We start from the raw sequence: 18,205 nt of genomic DNA, 5'->3' as shown, positions 1-18,205 counted from the left end.
AAAAGGAACTGAATGGTATTTCTTATGTGGCCATAGAGCTAGAAAAACTTTACCTTCAAATTGGAAAGGGTCTTGCACTTTAGGAGCTTTGATCCCCAATGTAACTGTAATTGACAAGTTAGAGAAAAACTTCTGGATTAGATCTTGTATGAAAATACAAAAAGAAGCAATCCTTTATTAGAAAGGCCAACAGGATTTCACTCTTCTGTTAGATAGTTTATACTTTGGTTATGAGTAAGTGAATTGGAAAAAGCAATTGTGACTATTTTGGCTGAATTAGAGAACATAGAAAATAAAACCATGGATGCAATTACTGCATTACAGGAAGAAATCTGTTAAGTGAGTGAAATAGCTTTACTAAATGGAATGGCTTTGGATATGCTGCTGGCCTCACAAGGGGGAGTTTGTATAGTGATAAACACTAGTTGTTGTGTTTATGTTGATCAATCAGGGAGAATTACTACTGATCTACATGAAATCTGGAAGCACACTAGAGTTTTGCATGAAATACAAACAGATGACACCTCTTTCGGATTTCAAGAAGTATGGTCTTGGTTAACCTCCTGGATTCCTGATTTGTCTTTGTGGATCAAGAAGCTAATAGGGGTATTGATGTTAGCCGTGAGCATATTTTAGCTAGTTTTGTTAGCATTAAAGTTAGCAAGGCTTGTTAACCATTGGCATTAGCTGAACTTTTGATATAGGGTCTTCCATACGAGCATTTCGTTGTGTACTCAGCCAGATGGTTGGCCTTGGGGATGTTTCTTTACAAGTGCTGGGGAGGAACTTCTAAGACATTTTCACAGATAACAAGGATTCTATCCTTGAATCCATAGTGAAAGAACTCCTCATCAGGGAAAGCAAGTATTGTTATCGTTCTTGAAGTGAAACATCCTGGAGCATTTGAGCATACCAACCCTGAAAATGCTACTAATCTACATGTTTTGAAACTTGGCAGAAAAGTGAAAATTCTGAGTGTCCTAAGCCAAACTGCCTTCATTATAATACCAAAAATCATGCCCATAGGTCAAGAAGACCCTGGCCCAGGTGAAGACCTCTCCCCTGAGCTATATGATAGGTATAACTCAATCATGCAATCAGATGTAAATTACTAACCAAACAAATAGAGATAGGAGGTACTAATATGATAATGATATTGTAAAATGTGTATATAAACCGTGCAGAGAGTCCTGTTCTGTGTGCATGTTTTGTGGAAATATTCCACCTTGCACCCTGGCCAGAATAAAGCAATGTCTGCTCTCTAAACATAGTCTCTGTGTTTCAGGAAAATTGTAACTTTAGCCTTTTCATAGGTAACAGTACTGCTGTGCTTGCTGAACACAAATTATGAAAGAAATACAAAGTGTGTTACAATGAGCTTTTTACCATCTACTTTGATTTTTTTTTTCAATTAAAAAAACCCCCAAACATCCTCAATTAAAATATTTTGTAGGCATAGCAAAACAAAGCCTCCAACTAGGAATTAAAACTGACTTCAGTTCCTGGCTTTGCCACTGACTGTCATCAACTCCTAAGTTTCAAGTTTTCTCATTGGTGGAGCAGGAACGGTCCTCACTGCCTTAACACAGTGCTGTGGTTCCTCAGACAAAAACATGCTTCTCTAAGAGTAGCATTAAAGTACAATCTATTATATTCTTTTATTTAAAGATATTTTCCTCTTTAAAAAGGCAAATTCAAATCAGAATGAGTCACTGTGTGTTGTTTAAAAATTCACTTTAAATATGCTAGCGTCCCCTTTGGCTCTTGAGTATCTAAGAAGACCTGCAACCAGATTTTAATTTCAGTCCTACTTCCTGCTCTCAGCCAGTTTCCTGTGACTTGAGGGCAGCTAAGCTTTACATACTAAAGTTCATAAAACTTGTTTTTTAAAAAAATTTCATCAGATCATCAAGCCACCCACTATTGCAGCCTACTCTTGCTACTTGTGGAAGTTACTCTCCTTTCTCTGTCCCCACCCACAGTCACAGAAGAGAAGCTGATACAGACAAAACTAGAACAGAGGCAGAGGTAAAAATATGAATTTTAATTGAGAGCATTTAGTGTATTTACAATAGAAAGTTTCTCTCTGGTCAAGGGACAAGAGATTAAAAAAAGAAGTCCACATTACAAATGTGTGGACAACCTGCACCTGATGCAGGCTAATTGATTTTTGCTATTTCTCCTTCACCCAAGGTAATACCTGTGAGAAAGTGATGGTGAGAGCCTAGAGATGGTACCGAATGGCTCTCACACCCAAGTAGCAATCACAGAATGCAGTCCAGGAAGTAGTGTGAGTTATTCAACAGTTGCTAAAAATATATATATATATATATTTATGTACACAGACACAGTCCCATTTGTAGTTAGATCAGATTCAGCGAATCATTCAGAGATAGAGAAGCAGGTAGACACAAGCCTACCGACCTGTGTGCAAGGCACAGATCTGCAGAGGCGCTCACACCACCAAGTACGTAGGTACCTTCTCAGCCAGACAGATGCACGCATTCCTTCCCACTCCGCACTTGGACAAATACACAGGCAGGTGTTTTGTTAATGCTATCTTACATGGTTTCTAGGAAAAAAAAACTTGAGAAAAAAGCACCAGTCCTCTCATCTGACTCACTGGCTCAGAATCCATATTCCTCTTGAACCTGAGGGAAATGGTGGGGATGGGGAAAGGATAACGTCCTTCAGTTTCTTGCAGAGCCTCCACTTCTGAATCTCCCAGACTCTTTTGCCACAGCAATAACTAGTTGATACCGAAAGGGGGCAATCCTCTCCTGCTCCCAGAAACGGGTGAGTCAGATTTAGCAATCAAAAGGCTGCAATGTGAGCCAGTTACACCACCAGATCTTGCAGAAAAATAGATCTGCAAAAAGTAAGCAAGTACTTTACCATCTGAACAAACAGCTTAACCAAGTTACCCTACAAATTTACTCAGCACACGGTGGGTGGAGCACCACCCGTTTCAGCAACAACTTGCTGGTAGAGTGGCTGAACTATCAAGTCACTCTGAGCTCCTGTTTTTATCTTGGTCAGAGTCCACACACCACTTCCTTTATAAGGTGCTTTCCCTCCTTGGGAAAGCACTTGTTGCAGAGGTCTGTCTTTGCTTAAAGGCGTTGAACTACATGGTGACTGAGAAGCAAACCTCAGCCTTCCCCCAGCATCATCTGGTGCTGTCTCCAACAAACCCAGCTGAGTGTTAGAAAGATAGGGAGATACAGGGAAAGGAAGGCAGGAAAGGAAGGGAGTTATAATCCTCCCTTAACAGTTATAACTAGGGGAACTAAAGCAGAAATAGATTAAAGATGGTTGTGGAGGCTGCAAGGTTGAGGAGAGTTCTGGTTTAGCAAAGCCTCTTGAATAGCTTCACTGCAGCCACTCAGCTCCATCTGGTTGAGAACACAGCTGATGTGCTCCACAGTTGCAGCATGGCCCATCTGCAGTTTCCACAGTCTAAGCATTTCATACTGGGCATCTCGTAAACGCCGATGCTCCATCTCAATTCGCTCTAGATCATAGTCACTCAGACCCAGACGCCTCACAAACTCTTTCCACCGAGATGGTGGTACATGATCTACCACAGCGTAGAGAATAGCAGGATCTGTAAAAAGATTAAAAACGAAGTGTGAGAACTAGGACTGTGCAGCCGCAAAGAGAATGTGAATAATCCAGGGCTGGATGGTGCCTTGGGATCATGCATTGTCCTCTCCTATTCAGGTCTTCTACACAGTAGTCACGCAGACCTGTGTGATATCCAGACTTGCTCTTAACCCTCAAAAAGCCATGGGATACTTCCGTATGCTCTTGTGTAAGGTTATGAACAGGGCTGAGCACACATGCTTAGGGCCTCACTGCCACACATGCCTGACAAAAGAAAGCTCTGGGTCACCATCCCAGAGGCATTAAGACTGACAGCATATCACCACATATGACAATCCATTTTGCTGGTAGTGAAATAGGACAACAGAAAGGCCTTGTGTAAATGTTTAACATATACAGGCTCACAGTGTCTGGGCATGCTTCTGCCTTTGTATTGTGCCACGCATGAATTATACACACAGGTGATGTGCACCGGGTAAGGTCTGTCCAACATCCTCCTAGCTGCATCTGCATAATCAGGTTCTCATTTGCCTGGGGAAGGAGGGAAATATGGGGGAGTTTCACTTACTGTCTGGAAGCTGCGTCTTCCTGGCAGGTCTGACACAGTCTGGTAACTCATGTGAACTTTGTGGCAGAGGTGCAGGTGGTGGTGGTGTATTCACTGACAATTCTGTTTCCTTCTGGGACTCAGGAAGAAGGATGGAAATTTCACTTCTTTTTACTTCAACCTGAAAGACACATTTTTGTAGTCTAGAATCACCCACAGCAGCACAATACACCTGTCTCCTGCAAGGAACCACTAGCTTTCTATACTAAAATTTATTCAAGATAGGTGGGGAGCAGGTCCTGAGGTTTTAATTCTCCACATATGCCTCGTTTGACCAGAAGGCACTAAACATTTCTTTCCAGTAGAACCCAAGGAGTTTAAATCTCTTCTGGCATCAAAAAACAGTAATCTGGAAAAAATACTCCTTTACAAAATCAAGTAAGGGTGGGACCTGAAATCACCTCCATTCTAGAAGCTCCACATGCCACCTTTCCCATCAGCCTTCTCTGCAAGGCTGTAGAAACCCCACCTCAGCTACTGCTTGGACCCTCTTAATTGCAGAACAACATTGGAACAGAGGAAACACTACAAAGTGGCACTGAGAGGCTTATGAGGTCAAGATCTGAAGTGACATAAAATTAGTTAAATCCTCCAAGCTTGGGGTATATAGGGGGAAAAAGGTATTAAGGATCTGCTATCTGAAAAAAAATACATCCAGAAAGAAAGAAAAAAAAACAAAACAAAAAGCCAGGAGTTTGAAAAGCATCCCCTAAAAGAGGGGAAGTAAAATGTTAATGGCTCCACCCTCTACAGGAAAAGACTTCTGAATTAAATAGCCCTATTACTCAGCTCTTTTGACAATACAAGGCCGGAGAACAGCCCACAGGGAAAAACGTTACTCTGGATCCCAGGCTAACATAGTTGAAAGCGGAAGGAAAGCTCATACCCATCATCTTGCTCACCTCACATACTGGATCCTTGGTTGTCTGCGGCATAGAAACTTTGAAGAAAACAAGAAAGAAAAAAGAAAGCAAAAATTATTTTCACTTCCTCTCTTCCCAGAGAAAACAGGAAAGCAGCTATTCACAGTCCTGCCCTCAAAAAGGTTTTAGAGCAACATGCACATCTCCCAGCAATAAGCTCACGTGCAATTCCAGTCACAACGACAGGCACAGATGCAGAGTCGTAAGAACTGCACCAATAAGCTTAGCTGTTGAGTTCTTGTGTTCCTATGGCCTTGCAGCAAAGCAGCGTAATGGGATCCCACTTTTTTCCTCACACGTGTGCACATACACACACACACACAGACAGAATGATGTCTATCCCAGTTAATATCACCGTATACGCTGCTATACTCACCACAGGAGTAGAAAGACGATGCTATCCCATTTTCCCGGACGAGCTTCACTACTTTATTTACAACGTAGAGGACAGAGATAACTCCAAATATTGCAACGATGATGCCAAGGACAAGGCTCCCATCTGGACAAAAGGGAGAGGATGAATGAGTGAGTGACTGAGAAAGGAAGAGGTTAAGTGCTAGAGGAAGAACACGTCAAGACATGCAAATGGTAGGGAGAAAAAGAATAATGGTTTGAGAGAATGGAGAAAATAACACTTGACAAGGTGTTAACAGAACAAAAGCCCGCACTGAAAAGATTCCACTGTCCCTCAGTTGCCCCGGTACTCACTCAGCCCAGAGGAAGTCGGTGAGGTAGTCACTGGGCTATGACACTGCAGGCATTCTTCTCCAATGCAGCTGTGCAAGCAAATCAGAGAGGTGAGTGTGCACGAAATGAAACACCAGCCATTTGTTACAATCCTAAGTAAGAGAGAAGTCAAGATGAGCCTGCAAAGCAGAGCAATGCAGTGTGGCTAGTGACTTTGGGTTCCTAGAGGGCTGACATGGAGAAGACTGGGGGTGACAGAGGGGAAGACCCAATTGCCCCAGAAAGGCAGGATGTTGTGAGGTTATGTCAAGATGGACAGAGCCTTGAGAAAAATTTCGTCCCCCTGTGGCGCTTGTGTCTGCTGTCTCTCCTACTCAGTGGAGGGGCATACAGAGGAAAAAAAGCTCACCTGTTGCAATGCTTGCAAACGTTACTAAGTGTCAGAAAGTATCGAGGCTTACACCTGCAAATTGTGTCTCTGTCCTTTGAACCTGTAAAGGAAAGAAGAAACCTTAGCCATAATCTGGATAGAGAAGAAAACAAACGGAGAAAAATCCGCTCCAAGGTGGGTGGGAGATTATCCCTCTTTGAGCCTGGAGAACTACTACTGAAGAACTGAAAGAAGATTTCGTCTACTTTTAGGACAGGGTTGGGTGTGGATAAAAATAATAAAAAATAATGGCACCGCTGTTCTGCTAGGTCAGGGACCTCTGAAGAGGCTTAGAAAAGGACTAACATTACAGTGCAGCTGAAATTGGTCTAATGGATAATGACAGTTCCAGCGCAAAAGTGGGGAAAGTCACTCAAGTTCAAGTGTGACAGGAAGGAGAAATCACATTAGTCAGGCAAAGATGAGGGAGAAGTGGTCCCTGAGCAGCTGAGACTGGTGAGGAAGTCGGTTCAGGGCAGGGAGAATTACTTCAAGCCATGGGACACATATCCACTCTTGTGATCTGCAACACTGTGAGCGGAAGGGGTAAGAAATTAAAGAGCTACTGCTTCTAAGCAAGTCACAGTATGGAGACTGAGTAAAACAGGCATGGGGAGAAGCAGAAAAAAGTAGTGATGGAAGTGATAAAGTTGCATGGGGGGGTGGGGGGGGAAGGTACTTGAACAAGCAGAATGCATTCTTGTGGCAAGTGAGGGACAGGACTAAAACAGTTCTACATCAGCCAAGGGGGAAGGAAATTGTTCAAGGGTGGTATACGATGATGACCCTTGATAGGTGCAAGCATGGGAACCGTGACAGAGAAAGATTACTGAGCACCACGGGGAACACATTCACCAGTGAGACAGCAAACCTCATCCTAGGCAGGGTAAGAGGGAAAGGGATTGGGAGAAGCAGAATTTGCTTCTCCTTTAGGACAACAAGGTAAGGAGCATTTAAGGGACATGAACAGAATTAGACCACAACACAAAGTGGAGCGCAGCGAGCAGCATTTGGTTAAGATCTCTGATGCCTGACTGGAGATGAGGCAGCTTGGGACAGCTAACGTGGGTACTTCTCCCAGACACCTGCACCATCCCCAAGTCACACCCAATGCCACTGGGTACTGTTCAGCATTACCTGAGCAGCTCTGTACTTCAGAACACTGCACAGTACACTGTGGTGGTTCAGCAACCAACAACCAGTTCAGCTGAGCACTGGGACCATTCTACTCAAACTGCTTCCAGCAGTTAGTGAGGGAAATGCAATGAGCATCAGGAGAAATACCCACACAAAGACAAAAAAGGAAGGTAAGGGGGAAATCTGCTCTAGACCTCTGCGTAAAGACCTTGCTGCAGTATATGCAAGGCAGAGGTACCAAAATTAAGTAGAAAATATCTCCTCACAACAGCCAAAACCGAGAAGCCATTCAAGGATAAAATGAAGGTAGAAACTGACAGAAAACAGGGATTAATGTCAAGGCAGGCAAAAAAATTGCAGTCTTTCTGGGGAAAGGGCGCAGGCAAAGCCAAGAGTTGTTCCAAAACCACAACCACGTCAGGGCAAGGTACTGCAGCCTGTCAGAAAGTGAACAGAGGGGCTGTTAATGTCTACCCTAGTACAGCATGTCCATACTGGAGCCATATCAATGCCATACTCACAGTTGGCAATAATCCCATTGACACATGAGCTACAGTTCTTACACCGGAAGAGATCCAACATGCCAATCTGGTATTGATTCTTCCGACAGCCACATACGGTATCTTGCTTTGGGGTGCAGGGGGCCTCTACTATCTGCTGGAATTCTAAGGAAAGAAAGAAGAAGGGATTATTCCAACCTCTTCCTTCACCTTCAGTTGAGAGCACTGTTAAAGTGACAGGCATTGTTATCCCATAGTCTTCCCAGAAAAACACCAAAAAGGCGTACAAATTTCAGCAAGTTTCAGTTGTGAATATTCATGCTGTCCCCAATCCCTTCCTGTACACTCTCCTTCTGCCCATTCAATTGCTTACTTTTCCAAGCTTCCTCGCTCACCATTCCACCCTCCCCAGCTCCCCACACTCCACTAACACCCATTTTCCTCAGGTCCTATAGATAACTCACCTGTACGGCAATGTGTACACTGGAAGCATTTAGACATGGTGTTATCAACAGCTGTGAATGTGCCATTAGCACACGGAAGACAGACAGGTGCCTGGTCAGGATGATCACAGTCTTTTGCCTTGTAGGTACCTGCAAGAAAATAACTTAACAGAACTCTGACAGGAAGGCAAATGCATTATCTTAGGGAGGATGGGAGTCACTGATTCCTCAGAGAAACCCTGGAGTTGCTTCCTCTCACCGGCGTGAAGGACACTGACAGCCCAAAAGAAGAGACAAGGAGTAAGAATTTATCTGGGTAGGGATAGGTACCAAGGAAAGTGAGCAGTGATGTAGCTGTAGGGCAGAGATAGTTTGAGAGTGCAGGACAGGGAAATGCCTCTAAGGTGAAGGTCACTATTACTGTACTTATTTTACGTACCTGCATGGCACCTCATGCAGCAGTGGGTCTCTCTGGGATGTAGGTATTGTCCTAGCTGACACTGCACCTGCCTCTTTTCTCTCCTCAGGGAGCTAGAGGGGTCTCTTCCATCCAAAGCTACCTGATGGACTTGCAGTGTATATGGCACTGGAGCAATTTCTACAGACTCCTTTGTCAACACGCAGACAAATGTTAGGATAACCTGTAAATAAAGAGGGAGAGGGAACAAAAGGGAAAGAAAGAGGGAGAGAAACAATGTGAGAAAACATTATATCTCCTTGCAGACTGCACAGCTGATTTCAGCACTTACTGTTAAATCTTATTCAATAGACTTGACCAATTTTGATATCAGGACCTTCCGCTGACAAAAGCAGGGGGGGAGATTATTTACCAAAAAAAAAACCCCAACAACAAACCCATGCCTTTCATCTGTGCTATTAATATGGCATACAATGGTCTCTACGACAAACTGCGTAAAGCAAATACTTTTCATGATGTGCAATTTATAGATGGAATGCCTTGAAAATGCTGCAGCTTGCAAGAAAGTTACTCAAGAGCAAAGGAATGTTTTTATTAAGGAAGGCAGTAAGACTGCCCATTTAGAAACAGTTCCAGAAGGAAGAATGCATCCACTACTTACAGTTCTACTGAATAAATAAACCAGACAGGAAGTCTGGAATAAGAAGGCAGAGAAAGATTTCACTGCATGCAAAGTACAGAAAAGCTTCCAAAACTCCTCCTGCGCAAGCCAGCCCTAAAATGTGGGGAAGTTAGGTTTTCAACTTCTCCCCCTGACAAACGTACATTCTGGGACCTGTACTGTTCAATATCTTTGTCGGCAACATGGACAGTGGGGTCAAGTGCACCCTCAGCAAATTTGCTGATGATACCAAGCTGTTTGGCAAGGTAGACAAGCTGGAGGGGAGGGATGCCATCCAGAGGGACCTGGACAGGCTGGAGAGGTGGGCCCAAGCCAACCTCATGAAGTTCAACAAGGCCAAGTGCAGAGTCCTACATCTGGGTCGGGGCAATCGCAAGCACAAAGGCAGGCTTGGCAGGAAGGGCTGGAGAGCAGCCCTGAGGAGAAGGACCTGGGTGTGCTGATTGACAAGAAGCTCAACATGAGCCAGCAATGTGCGATCGCAGCCCAGAAGGCCAACCGTATCCTGGGCTGCATGAAAAGACGTGTGGCCAGCAGGTCAAGGGAGGTGATTCCGCCCCTCTACTCCACGCTCGTGAGACCCCACCTGGAGTACTGCATGCAGCTCTGGAGTCCCTGACGTAAGAAGGACATGGACCTGCTGGACCATGTCCAGAGGAGAGCCACGAGGATGATCCAGGGGCTGGAGCACCTCTCCTATAAGGAGAGGCTGAGAGAGTTGGGGCTGTTCAGCCTGGAGAAGAGAAGGCTCCGGGGAGATCTTATTGTGGCCTTCCAGTACCTAAAGGGAGAGCTGGGGAAGGACTTTTTACTAGGGCATGTAGTGATAGGATGAGGGGGAATGGCTTTAAACTGGAAGAGGGCAGGTTTAGATTAAACATTAGGAAGAAATTTTTCACTCTGAGGGTGGTGAGGCACTGGAACAGGTTGCCCAGAGATGTTGTGGATGCCCCATCCCTGGAGGTGTTTACGGCCAGGCTGGACATGGCCTTGGGCAACGTGGTCTAGTGGGAGATGTCCCTGTCTATGGCAGGGGGGGTGGGACTCTATGATCTTCAAAGTCCTTTCCAACCTAAACCATTCTATGATTCCTTTTAAACTGCAGCTGTTAACATTCAGTCTGAAGTCTGCCATAAAAATGTGCACTTTTGTCTTTTTTTTTAAATTCCTTTAAGATTTACTTAGTTTTTTTTTCATTTGTAAGACCACTGTTGTCAAGAATTTTAACAGAAATATTAAGATAGGCATGACTGCAGTATGACTGTAAGAGTGTGTGTACACACACACGAGAAGGAACAGCAGAACAAAGGGTTAAAAGAACAGCCTGTACGATAATGAAGGACGCCAATGCCTGGATACTGTTTTCAGGATACTATTCCCAGCAGCGAATTTGAGAAATGTACCGTTTATGTCATGGCCAAAAGGTCTACACTCTGGTAGGACCACAGCATAGATGACTCATCAGCAAAAGACCCTGTATCAGGAGGATGGTAATGAGATTGCAGCATATCACAAACACGATTCTTTTGCCTATTGGCCCAACAGAAAAACTGACCCTAGGCATGTATTTCAAACATGCATTCAGACAAGGAAAAAACATACAGTGACCAAAAGGTTAAAAAAAAACCCAAAAACAAACCAAACCAGGAAATAACTTGGCCCAAAGTTTATGGAGCCTGAAGTCAGCAAGTTTCTACGGCAAAGGCCCATCCCATACCAGCTGATGACTCCCGAAGGGTATGATGGACTTGCCCAAAAACTAGCTGTAGTGCCATGAAGAACCCTAGCGGTGCGATGAAGACTTGACAGCCAGTGTCCCTTGTCATCTGTGCTGCACACAGGGATCCTGGCCATGCCATCTGGACATACGCATGTTGGCACATCTGCGTATGCCAATTCCGTGTGTGCCAATACAGTCTATGCATCAGATTGTGTGAATGCATGAAAATCAACACATTTTTTTGCAAATAAATACCACCCCATCCATACAATCTCACACTGAGTTTTACTACACTAACTTCCCTACATCGTATTGTTTTCCCAGCTTGCTTTAGAAAGTGGAAAGGTGCCTAGCTGTATAGACACAGCTTCAGAGTTCCTTTTCTTTTTGCTTTTTCAGCTAGGAGAGGTATAGCAAAAGCAAAGTAAACCAATAAGGGTAAACCACAGTGCTGATACTAATTTTGTGGTTGCAAGCTTAAGAAAAGATATGCAAAATGAGATGGCTATGCCAGCCCCATGCTGTCCTGTTTCTCTCAAACTTAAAGCACTAGGGGAGAAAGGTACATACATGAAAGCAACTCAAAACCTCAAGAAGGATAAGACTTTGCAAGTCTTGACAAAGCCAAAACCCCGTTTTTCAGAGTTCTATCATACAAAGACATTTTTAATAGACCAGAGGCTAAAATGGTGAGCAGAAAAAAGAAACCCACATATTTAAATAGCTATCATTTCAGACTTAATTAGCTGACCACAGGATAAATGCGAGCACTCCAACAACTCAGTAAAGAATAAAACTCGTTTCAGCAGCTGGTAGTCTTACAAGACTGATTGCCTGCAGGAAAATGGGTAAAAGATCATTCACACAGATGGTCTGACAGCAGCAATTTAAAACTCCTGATTCTCTAGCCAATGATTAATCCCCTGATATGGGAATATATACAGCCAGCCCATAAATCAGACAAGTCAGCAATAGAAACAACACAGGAAAGCATCAAAGATCAAGCCAAAAACACATAGAAAATTGGTCAGATACACCTTCAAAACCAAAAGAAAACAGGAGAGGTGTTTTCAACTTTTCAGATTAAGTGAAAGCATGTCTATAAGTGTAATCAAACCAGAGTTAACACATTATTACTGATCAAAATCTGAGGAACAGAGAATCACAGACCACAAGTGACTCACAAACCAATGACTCGGCCTTCCAGAAAAATCATTCACGTAGCAGAAAAAAACACACCACCATCTTAAGCAGCGCCCCAAGCCATTCAGCACTATACTGATTTATACCAATGACAGATTTCATAACATTCGGGAAACACATGAAATTAGAATAGAATATTTCAGTTGGAAGGGACCTACAACTATCATCTAGTCCAACTGCCTGACCACTTCAGGGATGACATAAAGTTAAAGCACATTACTAAGGGCATTGTCCAAATGCCTCTTAAACACTGACAGACATGGGGCATCAAGCGTCTCTCTGGGAAGCCTGTTCCAGTGTCTGACCACCCTCACAGTAAAGAATGCTTTCTAATGTCCAGTCTAAACCTGTCCTGGCTCAGCTTTGAACCACTCCCACGCGTCCTATCACTGGATTCCAGGGAGGAGAGACCAGCACCTCCCTCTCCACTTCCCCTCCTCAGGAATCTGCAAAGAGCAATGAGGTCGCCTCTCAGCCTCCTTTTCTTCAAACTAGACAAGCCCAGAGTCCTCAGCTGTTCCTCAAGGGGGTTGCTTCCAGCCCTTTCACCAGCTTTGTTGCCCTCTTTTGGACGCGTTTGAGGACCTGCACATCCTTCTCGAATTGTAGGGCCCAGAACTGCACGCGGCACTCGAGGTGAGGCTGCACCAGCACTGAATACAACGGGATAATCACCTCTTTTGACCGGCTGGGGATGCTGTGTTTGATGCACCTCAGGATGTGGTTTGCCCTCGTGGCTGTCAGGGCACACTGCTGATTCCTATTGAGCCCGCTGCCCACCAGCACCCCCAGGTCCCTTTCTGCAGGGCTGCCGTACAGCCCTCCTCTCCCAATTTATACTTGTGCCCAGCATTACTCCATCCCAGGTGCAGAATCTGGCATTTGGACTTGTTAAATTTCATCCCACTAATATTGCCCAATGCTCCGATCTATCTAGATCCCTCTGCAAGGCCTCTTGTCCCTCAAGACAGTCAACAGTGCCTCCCAGTTTGGTACCATCAGCAAACTTGTCAATGGTGCATTCAACTCCTCCATCTAGGTCGTTGATAAACATATAAAACAGAACTGGCCCTAGAATTGAGCCCTGACTGGTTGCCAGCCAGATGTAGCCCCAAGTTATTGATAAGAGCTCACCAAGGCAAAGTTTAGAGGTCTTCTACAACCAAAATAAGGTGATTTTCCATCATTAGATTTACAACATGCTCTGATTCCACTCACCAGGAGAAAAACCACATACCTACTAACCAATGCTGCACAGAAAAGTGAACAGCATGTATTACTTAAGCTGAATGGTAATTCAAACCACCAAACCACATCATGCACACCGGCAATTCACATTTTTAGTGAGCGGGGCCTGCCCAGGAGAAAAAAAAAAAAAAAAAAAAGGAGTCAGCAGAAACTCTAGGTTTTACTTCTGAAACGGCTGCAGAAATAAAATATGGCAGGTGAAAACCAGAATGTTGCTTCCTAAAATCATTCCACCACCACTCTGGGTGACTGCTGTGTGCCCTGCATGCTCTCCTCACATGTAAGGCAACCCTAGTTCCTCCTCATGTCTCATGCCAGCACTTGCTGCCTGACAGCTACAGTGAAAGAAAATGCTGTACAAGCCCAAAAGCTCTTCTATGCAAAATTTTGGCAGCTGAGACGGGAGTTAGGAGTCCCCGCACCACCTTCAACTTCAAATATTCTTGAATTACTGCCACCACTACAATTCACACCCTTGCTGCTGCTTCTGCTCCACCAGACCATGCGCAGAGAACTGCAAGTGAAGTGACATCTCTGCAAGAGTAAGTCAAAGAAAGAAAGAAACGGCAAAGATAAAAGTCAAGAACGCAGCAAGAGGCAAGAAAGATGGGATGCTGGAAATAAGAAGGCACATTTGAGAGCACTGTTCGCAGGCCAAGGAGAAAGAAGGCACAGTATCTGAAACACAGGGACAGTGCAAGGAAGCGCAGCTTATCAGGGCTACCATATTACCACCTACCAATGTCCACAAGACTAGGAAATAATAAATTACTCAGCACGGATGCCACAGCTCTGTATCATGTGCTCTGCCCTCCCTGTGCAGAGAGAGCTATGGCCCTGCGGCTGCCCGCAAGGCTCCTCACCCTCAGAGAGAAGGGTGGAGGACAGGTACGGTAACATACAACAGTAGGATGGGAAAGAGAGGATGGAGAGGGTTGTTCTGGGAGCACAAGGTTCTCCTAGAAAGCCAGTAGATGCCTAGAGGTGTCCGAAGTGGACAAGGTCAGTCACAGAAAGCTAATCAAGTGGGAAGAGACGCACTAGACAGGTGGGAAGCGACTCCTGCCCCCCACACGCAGCATCTCAAGACCCCACGCCTGTTCACGGGAACCGGCAGAAATGCAATACTTGCTGGAGCAGAAGCTCAGGTATTAGTATTCCAAACAATTCAAATAGTATTGCCCATCACTAGGCTAATGTTTAAAGTCGTTCCAAATTAATAATTGCCAGAGTTTAAATCTCCTTAATACAAAAGCATAAAGCCGAAAATTTCAGAACAAAACAATTTTATAAATCCAGATGTGCTGTTAAAATCCAGAGATTAGGAGGCTTAATCCTTTTTTGTTTGTTTGTTTTGTACACACCTAACATATTCATCATGTAATAAAGTGTTTCCCCACCAACAACTTATTCAACTGCTTCTCTCAAAAAAACCTTCCATTTTGCAAATTCCATTTTTAAACTACAGAACTACCTGGAAATAAAAGGCATTACAAGTCATAAGAATTTCTCAAATATTTCTTAGCAAAAACTTCCCTTTGCTTAAGAGTTCAACATGACACACACCAACACATAAGTAATCTACATATCAGTCATCTGTAAGCCTTTTTAATGAGTCATAAAAAATTAGCCAGCTTGGAAGTTCAGAAGAAAACAGAGATCCTGCTCAGATTAATGAGTTACCAAAGAAATCAGGGTACAAGATTACCCTTATGTTCTTTGACTGCTTCTGCCATTTCCAAAAGCTCTTTGAGGTTTGCATTTTTTTAGTTTGCTATACAAAGATGCATGGGAAACCAGAACTTCTGCTTTACAGACTGAAAAATGTGTATTAAAGCAACATTTACAGGAAGCTCTTCTCATTGCTCACTAAAACCTGGAAAGGTCAAAAGAAGGATACAAGAGCTATTATTATAATTAATCCCCCATTTTATGAAGATCAGATGGAGGAAATGCTGTATTTTAGGCTTTATCTAAAACCAGGAGACTGATAATAGCTTTCACGCAATGAAGAAAGGTCTTAGAAATCTTAATTTAAAAAAAAACAAACACCAAAACTGTGATTTATCTATAAAGATCATGAAGTTCACATCCTAAAATGTGTGTGCACATATACAGTAAATAAAGTTAGGTGGTTTTCTTTCATATTAGCTGACATAAAGAAAAAAGCAAAAAAGTGATCACTACCATAAGAAAATCACTTTTTAAATTTTTCCTTAGAGGACACAGTGGTGAACAGTACACTGGAGTCCCCAGTCACAGACACGCGGCACCCCAGTCATTCTCCCGTCTGTGTTCAAGGCTGACTTGGACAGCGGAGCTGTACAGCCCCGCATCAGAGCGCCGTCCAAGCAAGAGCTGCGGGAAGGCTCAGCCGCAGCGGGAGCATCCCCCTTCCATCCCGAGCTGATTTACAGCTGGCCACAAGCCCTTGACCCCTGCCCATGCTGTGTCACAGCCGTCCTCACCCCCCTTGTCAGTGATTGATGATCTTAAAGGTCTTTTCCAGCCATAACGGTTCTATGATTCACTGGGTGAATTTTTTAAGAGTCAGATAACTGTCATGTGCTGAGTCCTATTCAGTGGAACTGATATGCTCCCGTTTGTTTAAGTAGAGAAATGTAGCGGCACTGCTCTGAGATGTGCTTTCTACTGTCAGGTTCCCAAGACTGCAGTAGAAAGTTGTAAAAGAGACAACTGAGCAGAAGATACGATACTGGGCTCTAGTCATCAATGCCAATGAGAAGGTGAACTGGGATGGCTGTTCTGTCTCTTCCAAAGCAAGAAGTAAGAGGCCTGATATAAAACAAGCAGGAGACAGGTTCAAAACAAATATAGGGAGGTATTTTTTTTAGCCAACACATAGCTGAGGTGTGGGACTTCCTGCCAGAGTGCTGGGGGTGCCAGAAATATGCCTGGTTTCCCAAAGTGATCATCACACCCATCAGCAGAAGAAAAAACACACTCAGGGTTCTGAAATATGAAGACACCATTTCGATTCAGGAATTCCCACAGTGACACGTCACTGGAAGCTGGGAAAGCATTTTTATTTTTCATTGTTATATGCTTGCCCTGCTCCAAAACCCTTGGTAGACTGTTGGCCATCACTGGAAACAGGATGGTAGGCCCAAGAGTTCTTTCTTGCAATGCACTTGGTGGCTTGGTTTTTCAATTTTTATATAACGTAGCTTCCAACTTCAAAATTGCAATTCCTCCCTGCACCTTCAAAAGGAATCAGTGCCAGAAGCACCCTTGGGGCTATTTTGTCTTTTTTCTTCAGAAAACTGAACTGCCTTTAATAAATGAAACTGCCATTGTATTTTTTTTCAGTGAGACATAAAACACACTGGCCTCAGTGAAGACAGCTGCCATTTTTTCCACTGTGAAAGTTAGGAGTGCCTGGGGAAAACACAGTAGACCTGGAAATGAGGTTAAGGACATGCAAAAAGAGAAAATGCATGGAAACAAGCTACAGGAAATTTTGAAGAATCGGAGGAAACATAAAAGAATCAGAAAACGAGAAGGGGGGCATCAAGGGAGTAAGAAAGGCCAAGAGGGCAAATGTAGGATGCATGGAAAGTAAATGGAAGATGGAAGGCCGTGCAACAGCGTGAGAATTGTAACACTGAAAAAAAATATGATTTTATGGGAAAAAAAATCCACATTATCTGTAATGAGCGAATGTGGTATTACTGAGGACTTGAAATGACATGTAAATAGGAAGGGAAAAATGTCCTTGGAAAAAGAAATCCCACTGAAGGACACTCTTCCTCTGCCATAGTATTTAACTGAAGGTAATATAACGAATTTGGGGAGTCCAATGATTTTTAGAACATTTTATTGCCAATAGTATCAGAAATACCGCATATAGCAACTGAATTACAGAAAAATACGTGCACTTAAGTCAGAAATACACTTCTGCAGGTTTGCTAACTGCTTTGAAATCTGTATGTAAGTCATCTCAAGAGTTGATGTATCCTACCTAGGTCCTGATTGGTGCTTAGGGACATGGTTTAGGGGTGGTTTTGGCAGTGTTAGGCTGATGGTTGGACTTGATGATTTTCAAGGTCCCTTCCAACCTAGGCAATTCTACGATTCCAAGTGATCCACAGCTTAAGAGTCGAGGTGTGGAGCGCTCCTACTCCACACTTCTAGTTGTGTGCTCCTGTCAGCGCTACCTGTAACTCTATCACCTGGTTTCCAAAAGCTTCCAAGCACAAAAAAAAAAAAAAAAAAAAAAAAAAAAAAAAAAAATTTACAAAACTTCTGGAAGAAGATCAACTTTGAGTCGGGCCGTCACAACTTTTTGTCGGCAACCCAACAACTAACCCACCATTACCAGTCCCGCGCCGTGAGGTGCAAGGGTTTGTTACTGGGATGCTCAGGTATTTGGGGACCTTATCGCTCCTATACCTGAATTTATAGCCATGCCGTGATGCTGAGTGACATCACCGCTGCCGGCACAGCCTTATCATACATCTGCCGAGGCGGATCGTCCTCCCGGCGGCGGGAGCGGAGCCCAGCCCGGCCCGGGAGGCGCCGTACCCCCGCCAGGCCCCGCCGCCGCCATCGCCCCGCGAGGTCGCGGCCCCGGCGCTGGC

At 44.0% G+C, this 18,205-nt stretch overlaps 1 protein-coding gene across 1 annotated transcript; it reads right to left on the bottom strand.

Annotated features, from left to right (window-relative positions):
• Positions 1 to 3,305: 3,305 nt before the first annotated feature.
• LOC104281881 (tumor necrosis factor receptor superfamily member 1A-like) lies at positions 3,306 to 18,174 on the bottom strand. The gene is made up of 10 exons (XM_009879937.1): positions 18,082 to 18,174; positions 8,773 to 8,974; positions 8,355 to 8,483; positions 7,912 to 8,055; positions 6,233 to 6,314; positions 5,845 to 5,912; positions 5,513 to 5,635; positions 5,116 to 5,153; positions 4,175 to 4,334; positions 3,306 to 3,607 (listed from the first exon to the last, which is right to left on the bottom strand). The coding sequence occupies exons 1-10, from the start codon at positions 18,172 to 18,174 to the stop codon at positions 3,306 to 3,308; spliced, it is 1,341 nt and encodes a 446-aa protein (XP_009878239.1).
• Between the last annotated feature and the right edge of the window lie 31 nt (positions 18,175 to 18,205).

This window comes from Charadrius vociferus, unplaced genomic scaffold, assembly GCF_000708025.1.
Source record: "Charadrius vociferus isolate BGI_N301 unplaced genomic scaffold, ASM70802v2 scaffold162, whole genome shotgun sequence".
Taxonomy (NCBI): domain Eukaryota; kingdom Metazoa; phylum Chordata; class Aves; order Charadriiformes; family Charadriidae; genus Charadrius; species Charadrius vociferus.
This window is presented reverse-complemented; position numbering and strand designations above follow the sequence as displayed.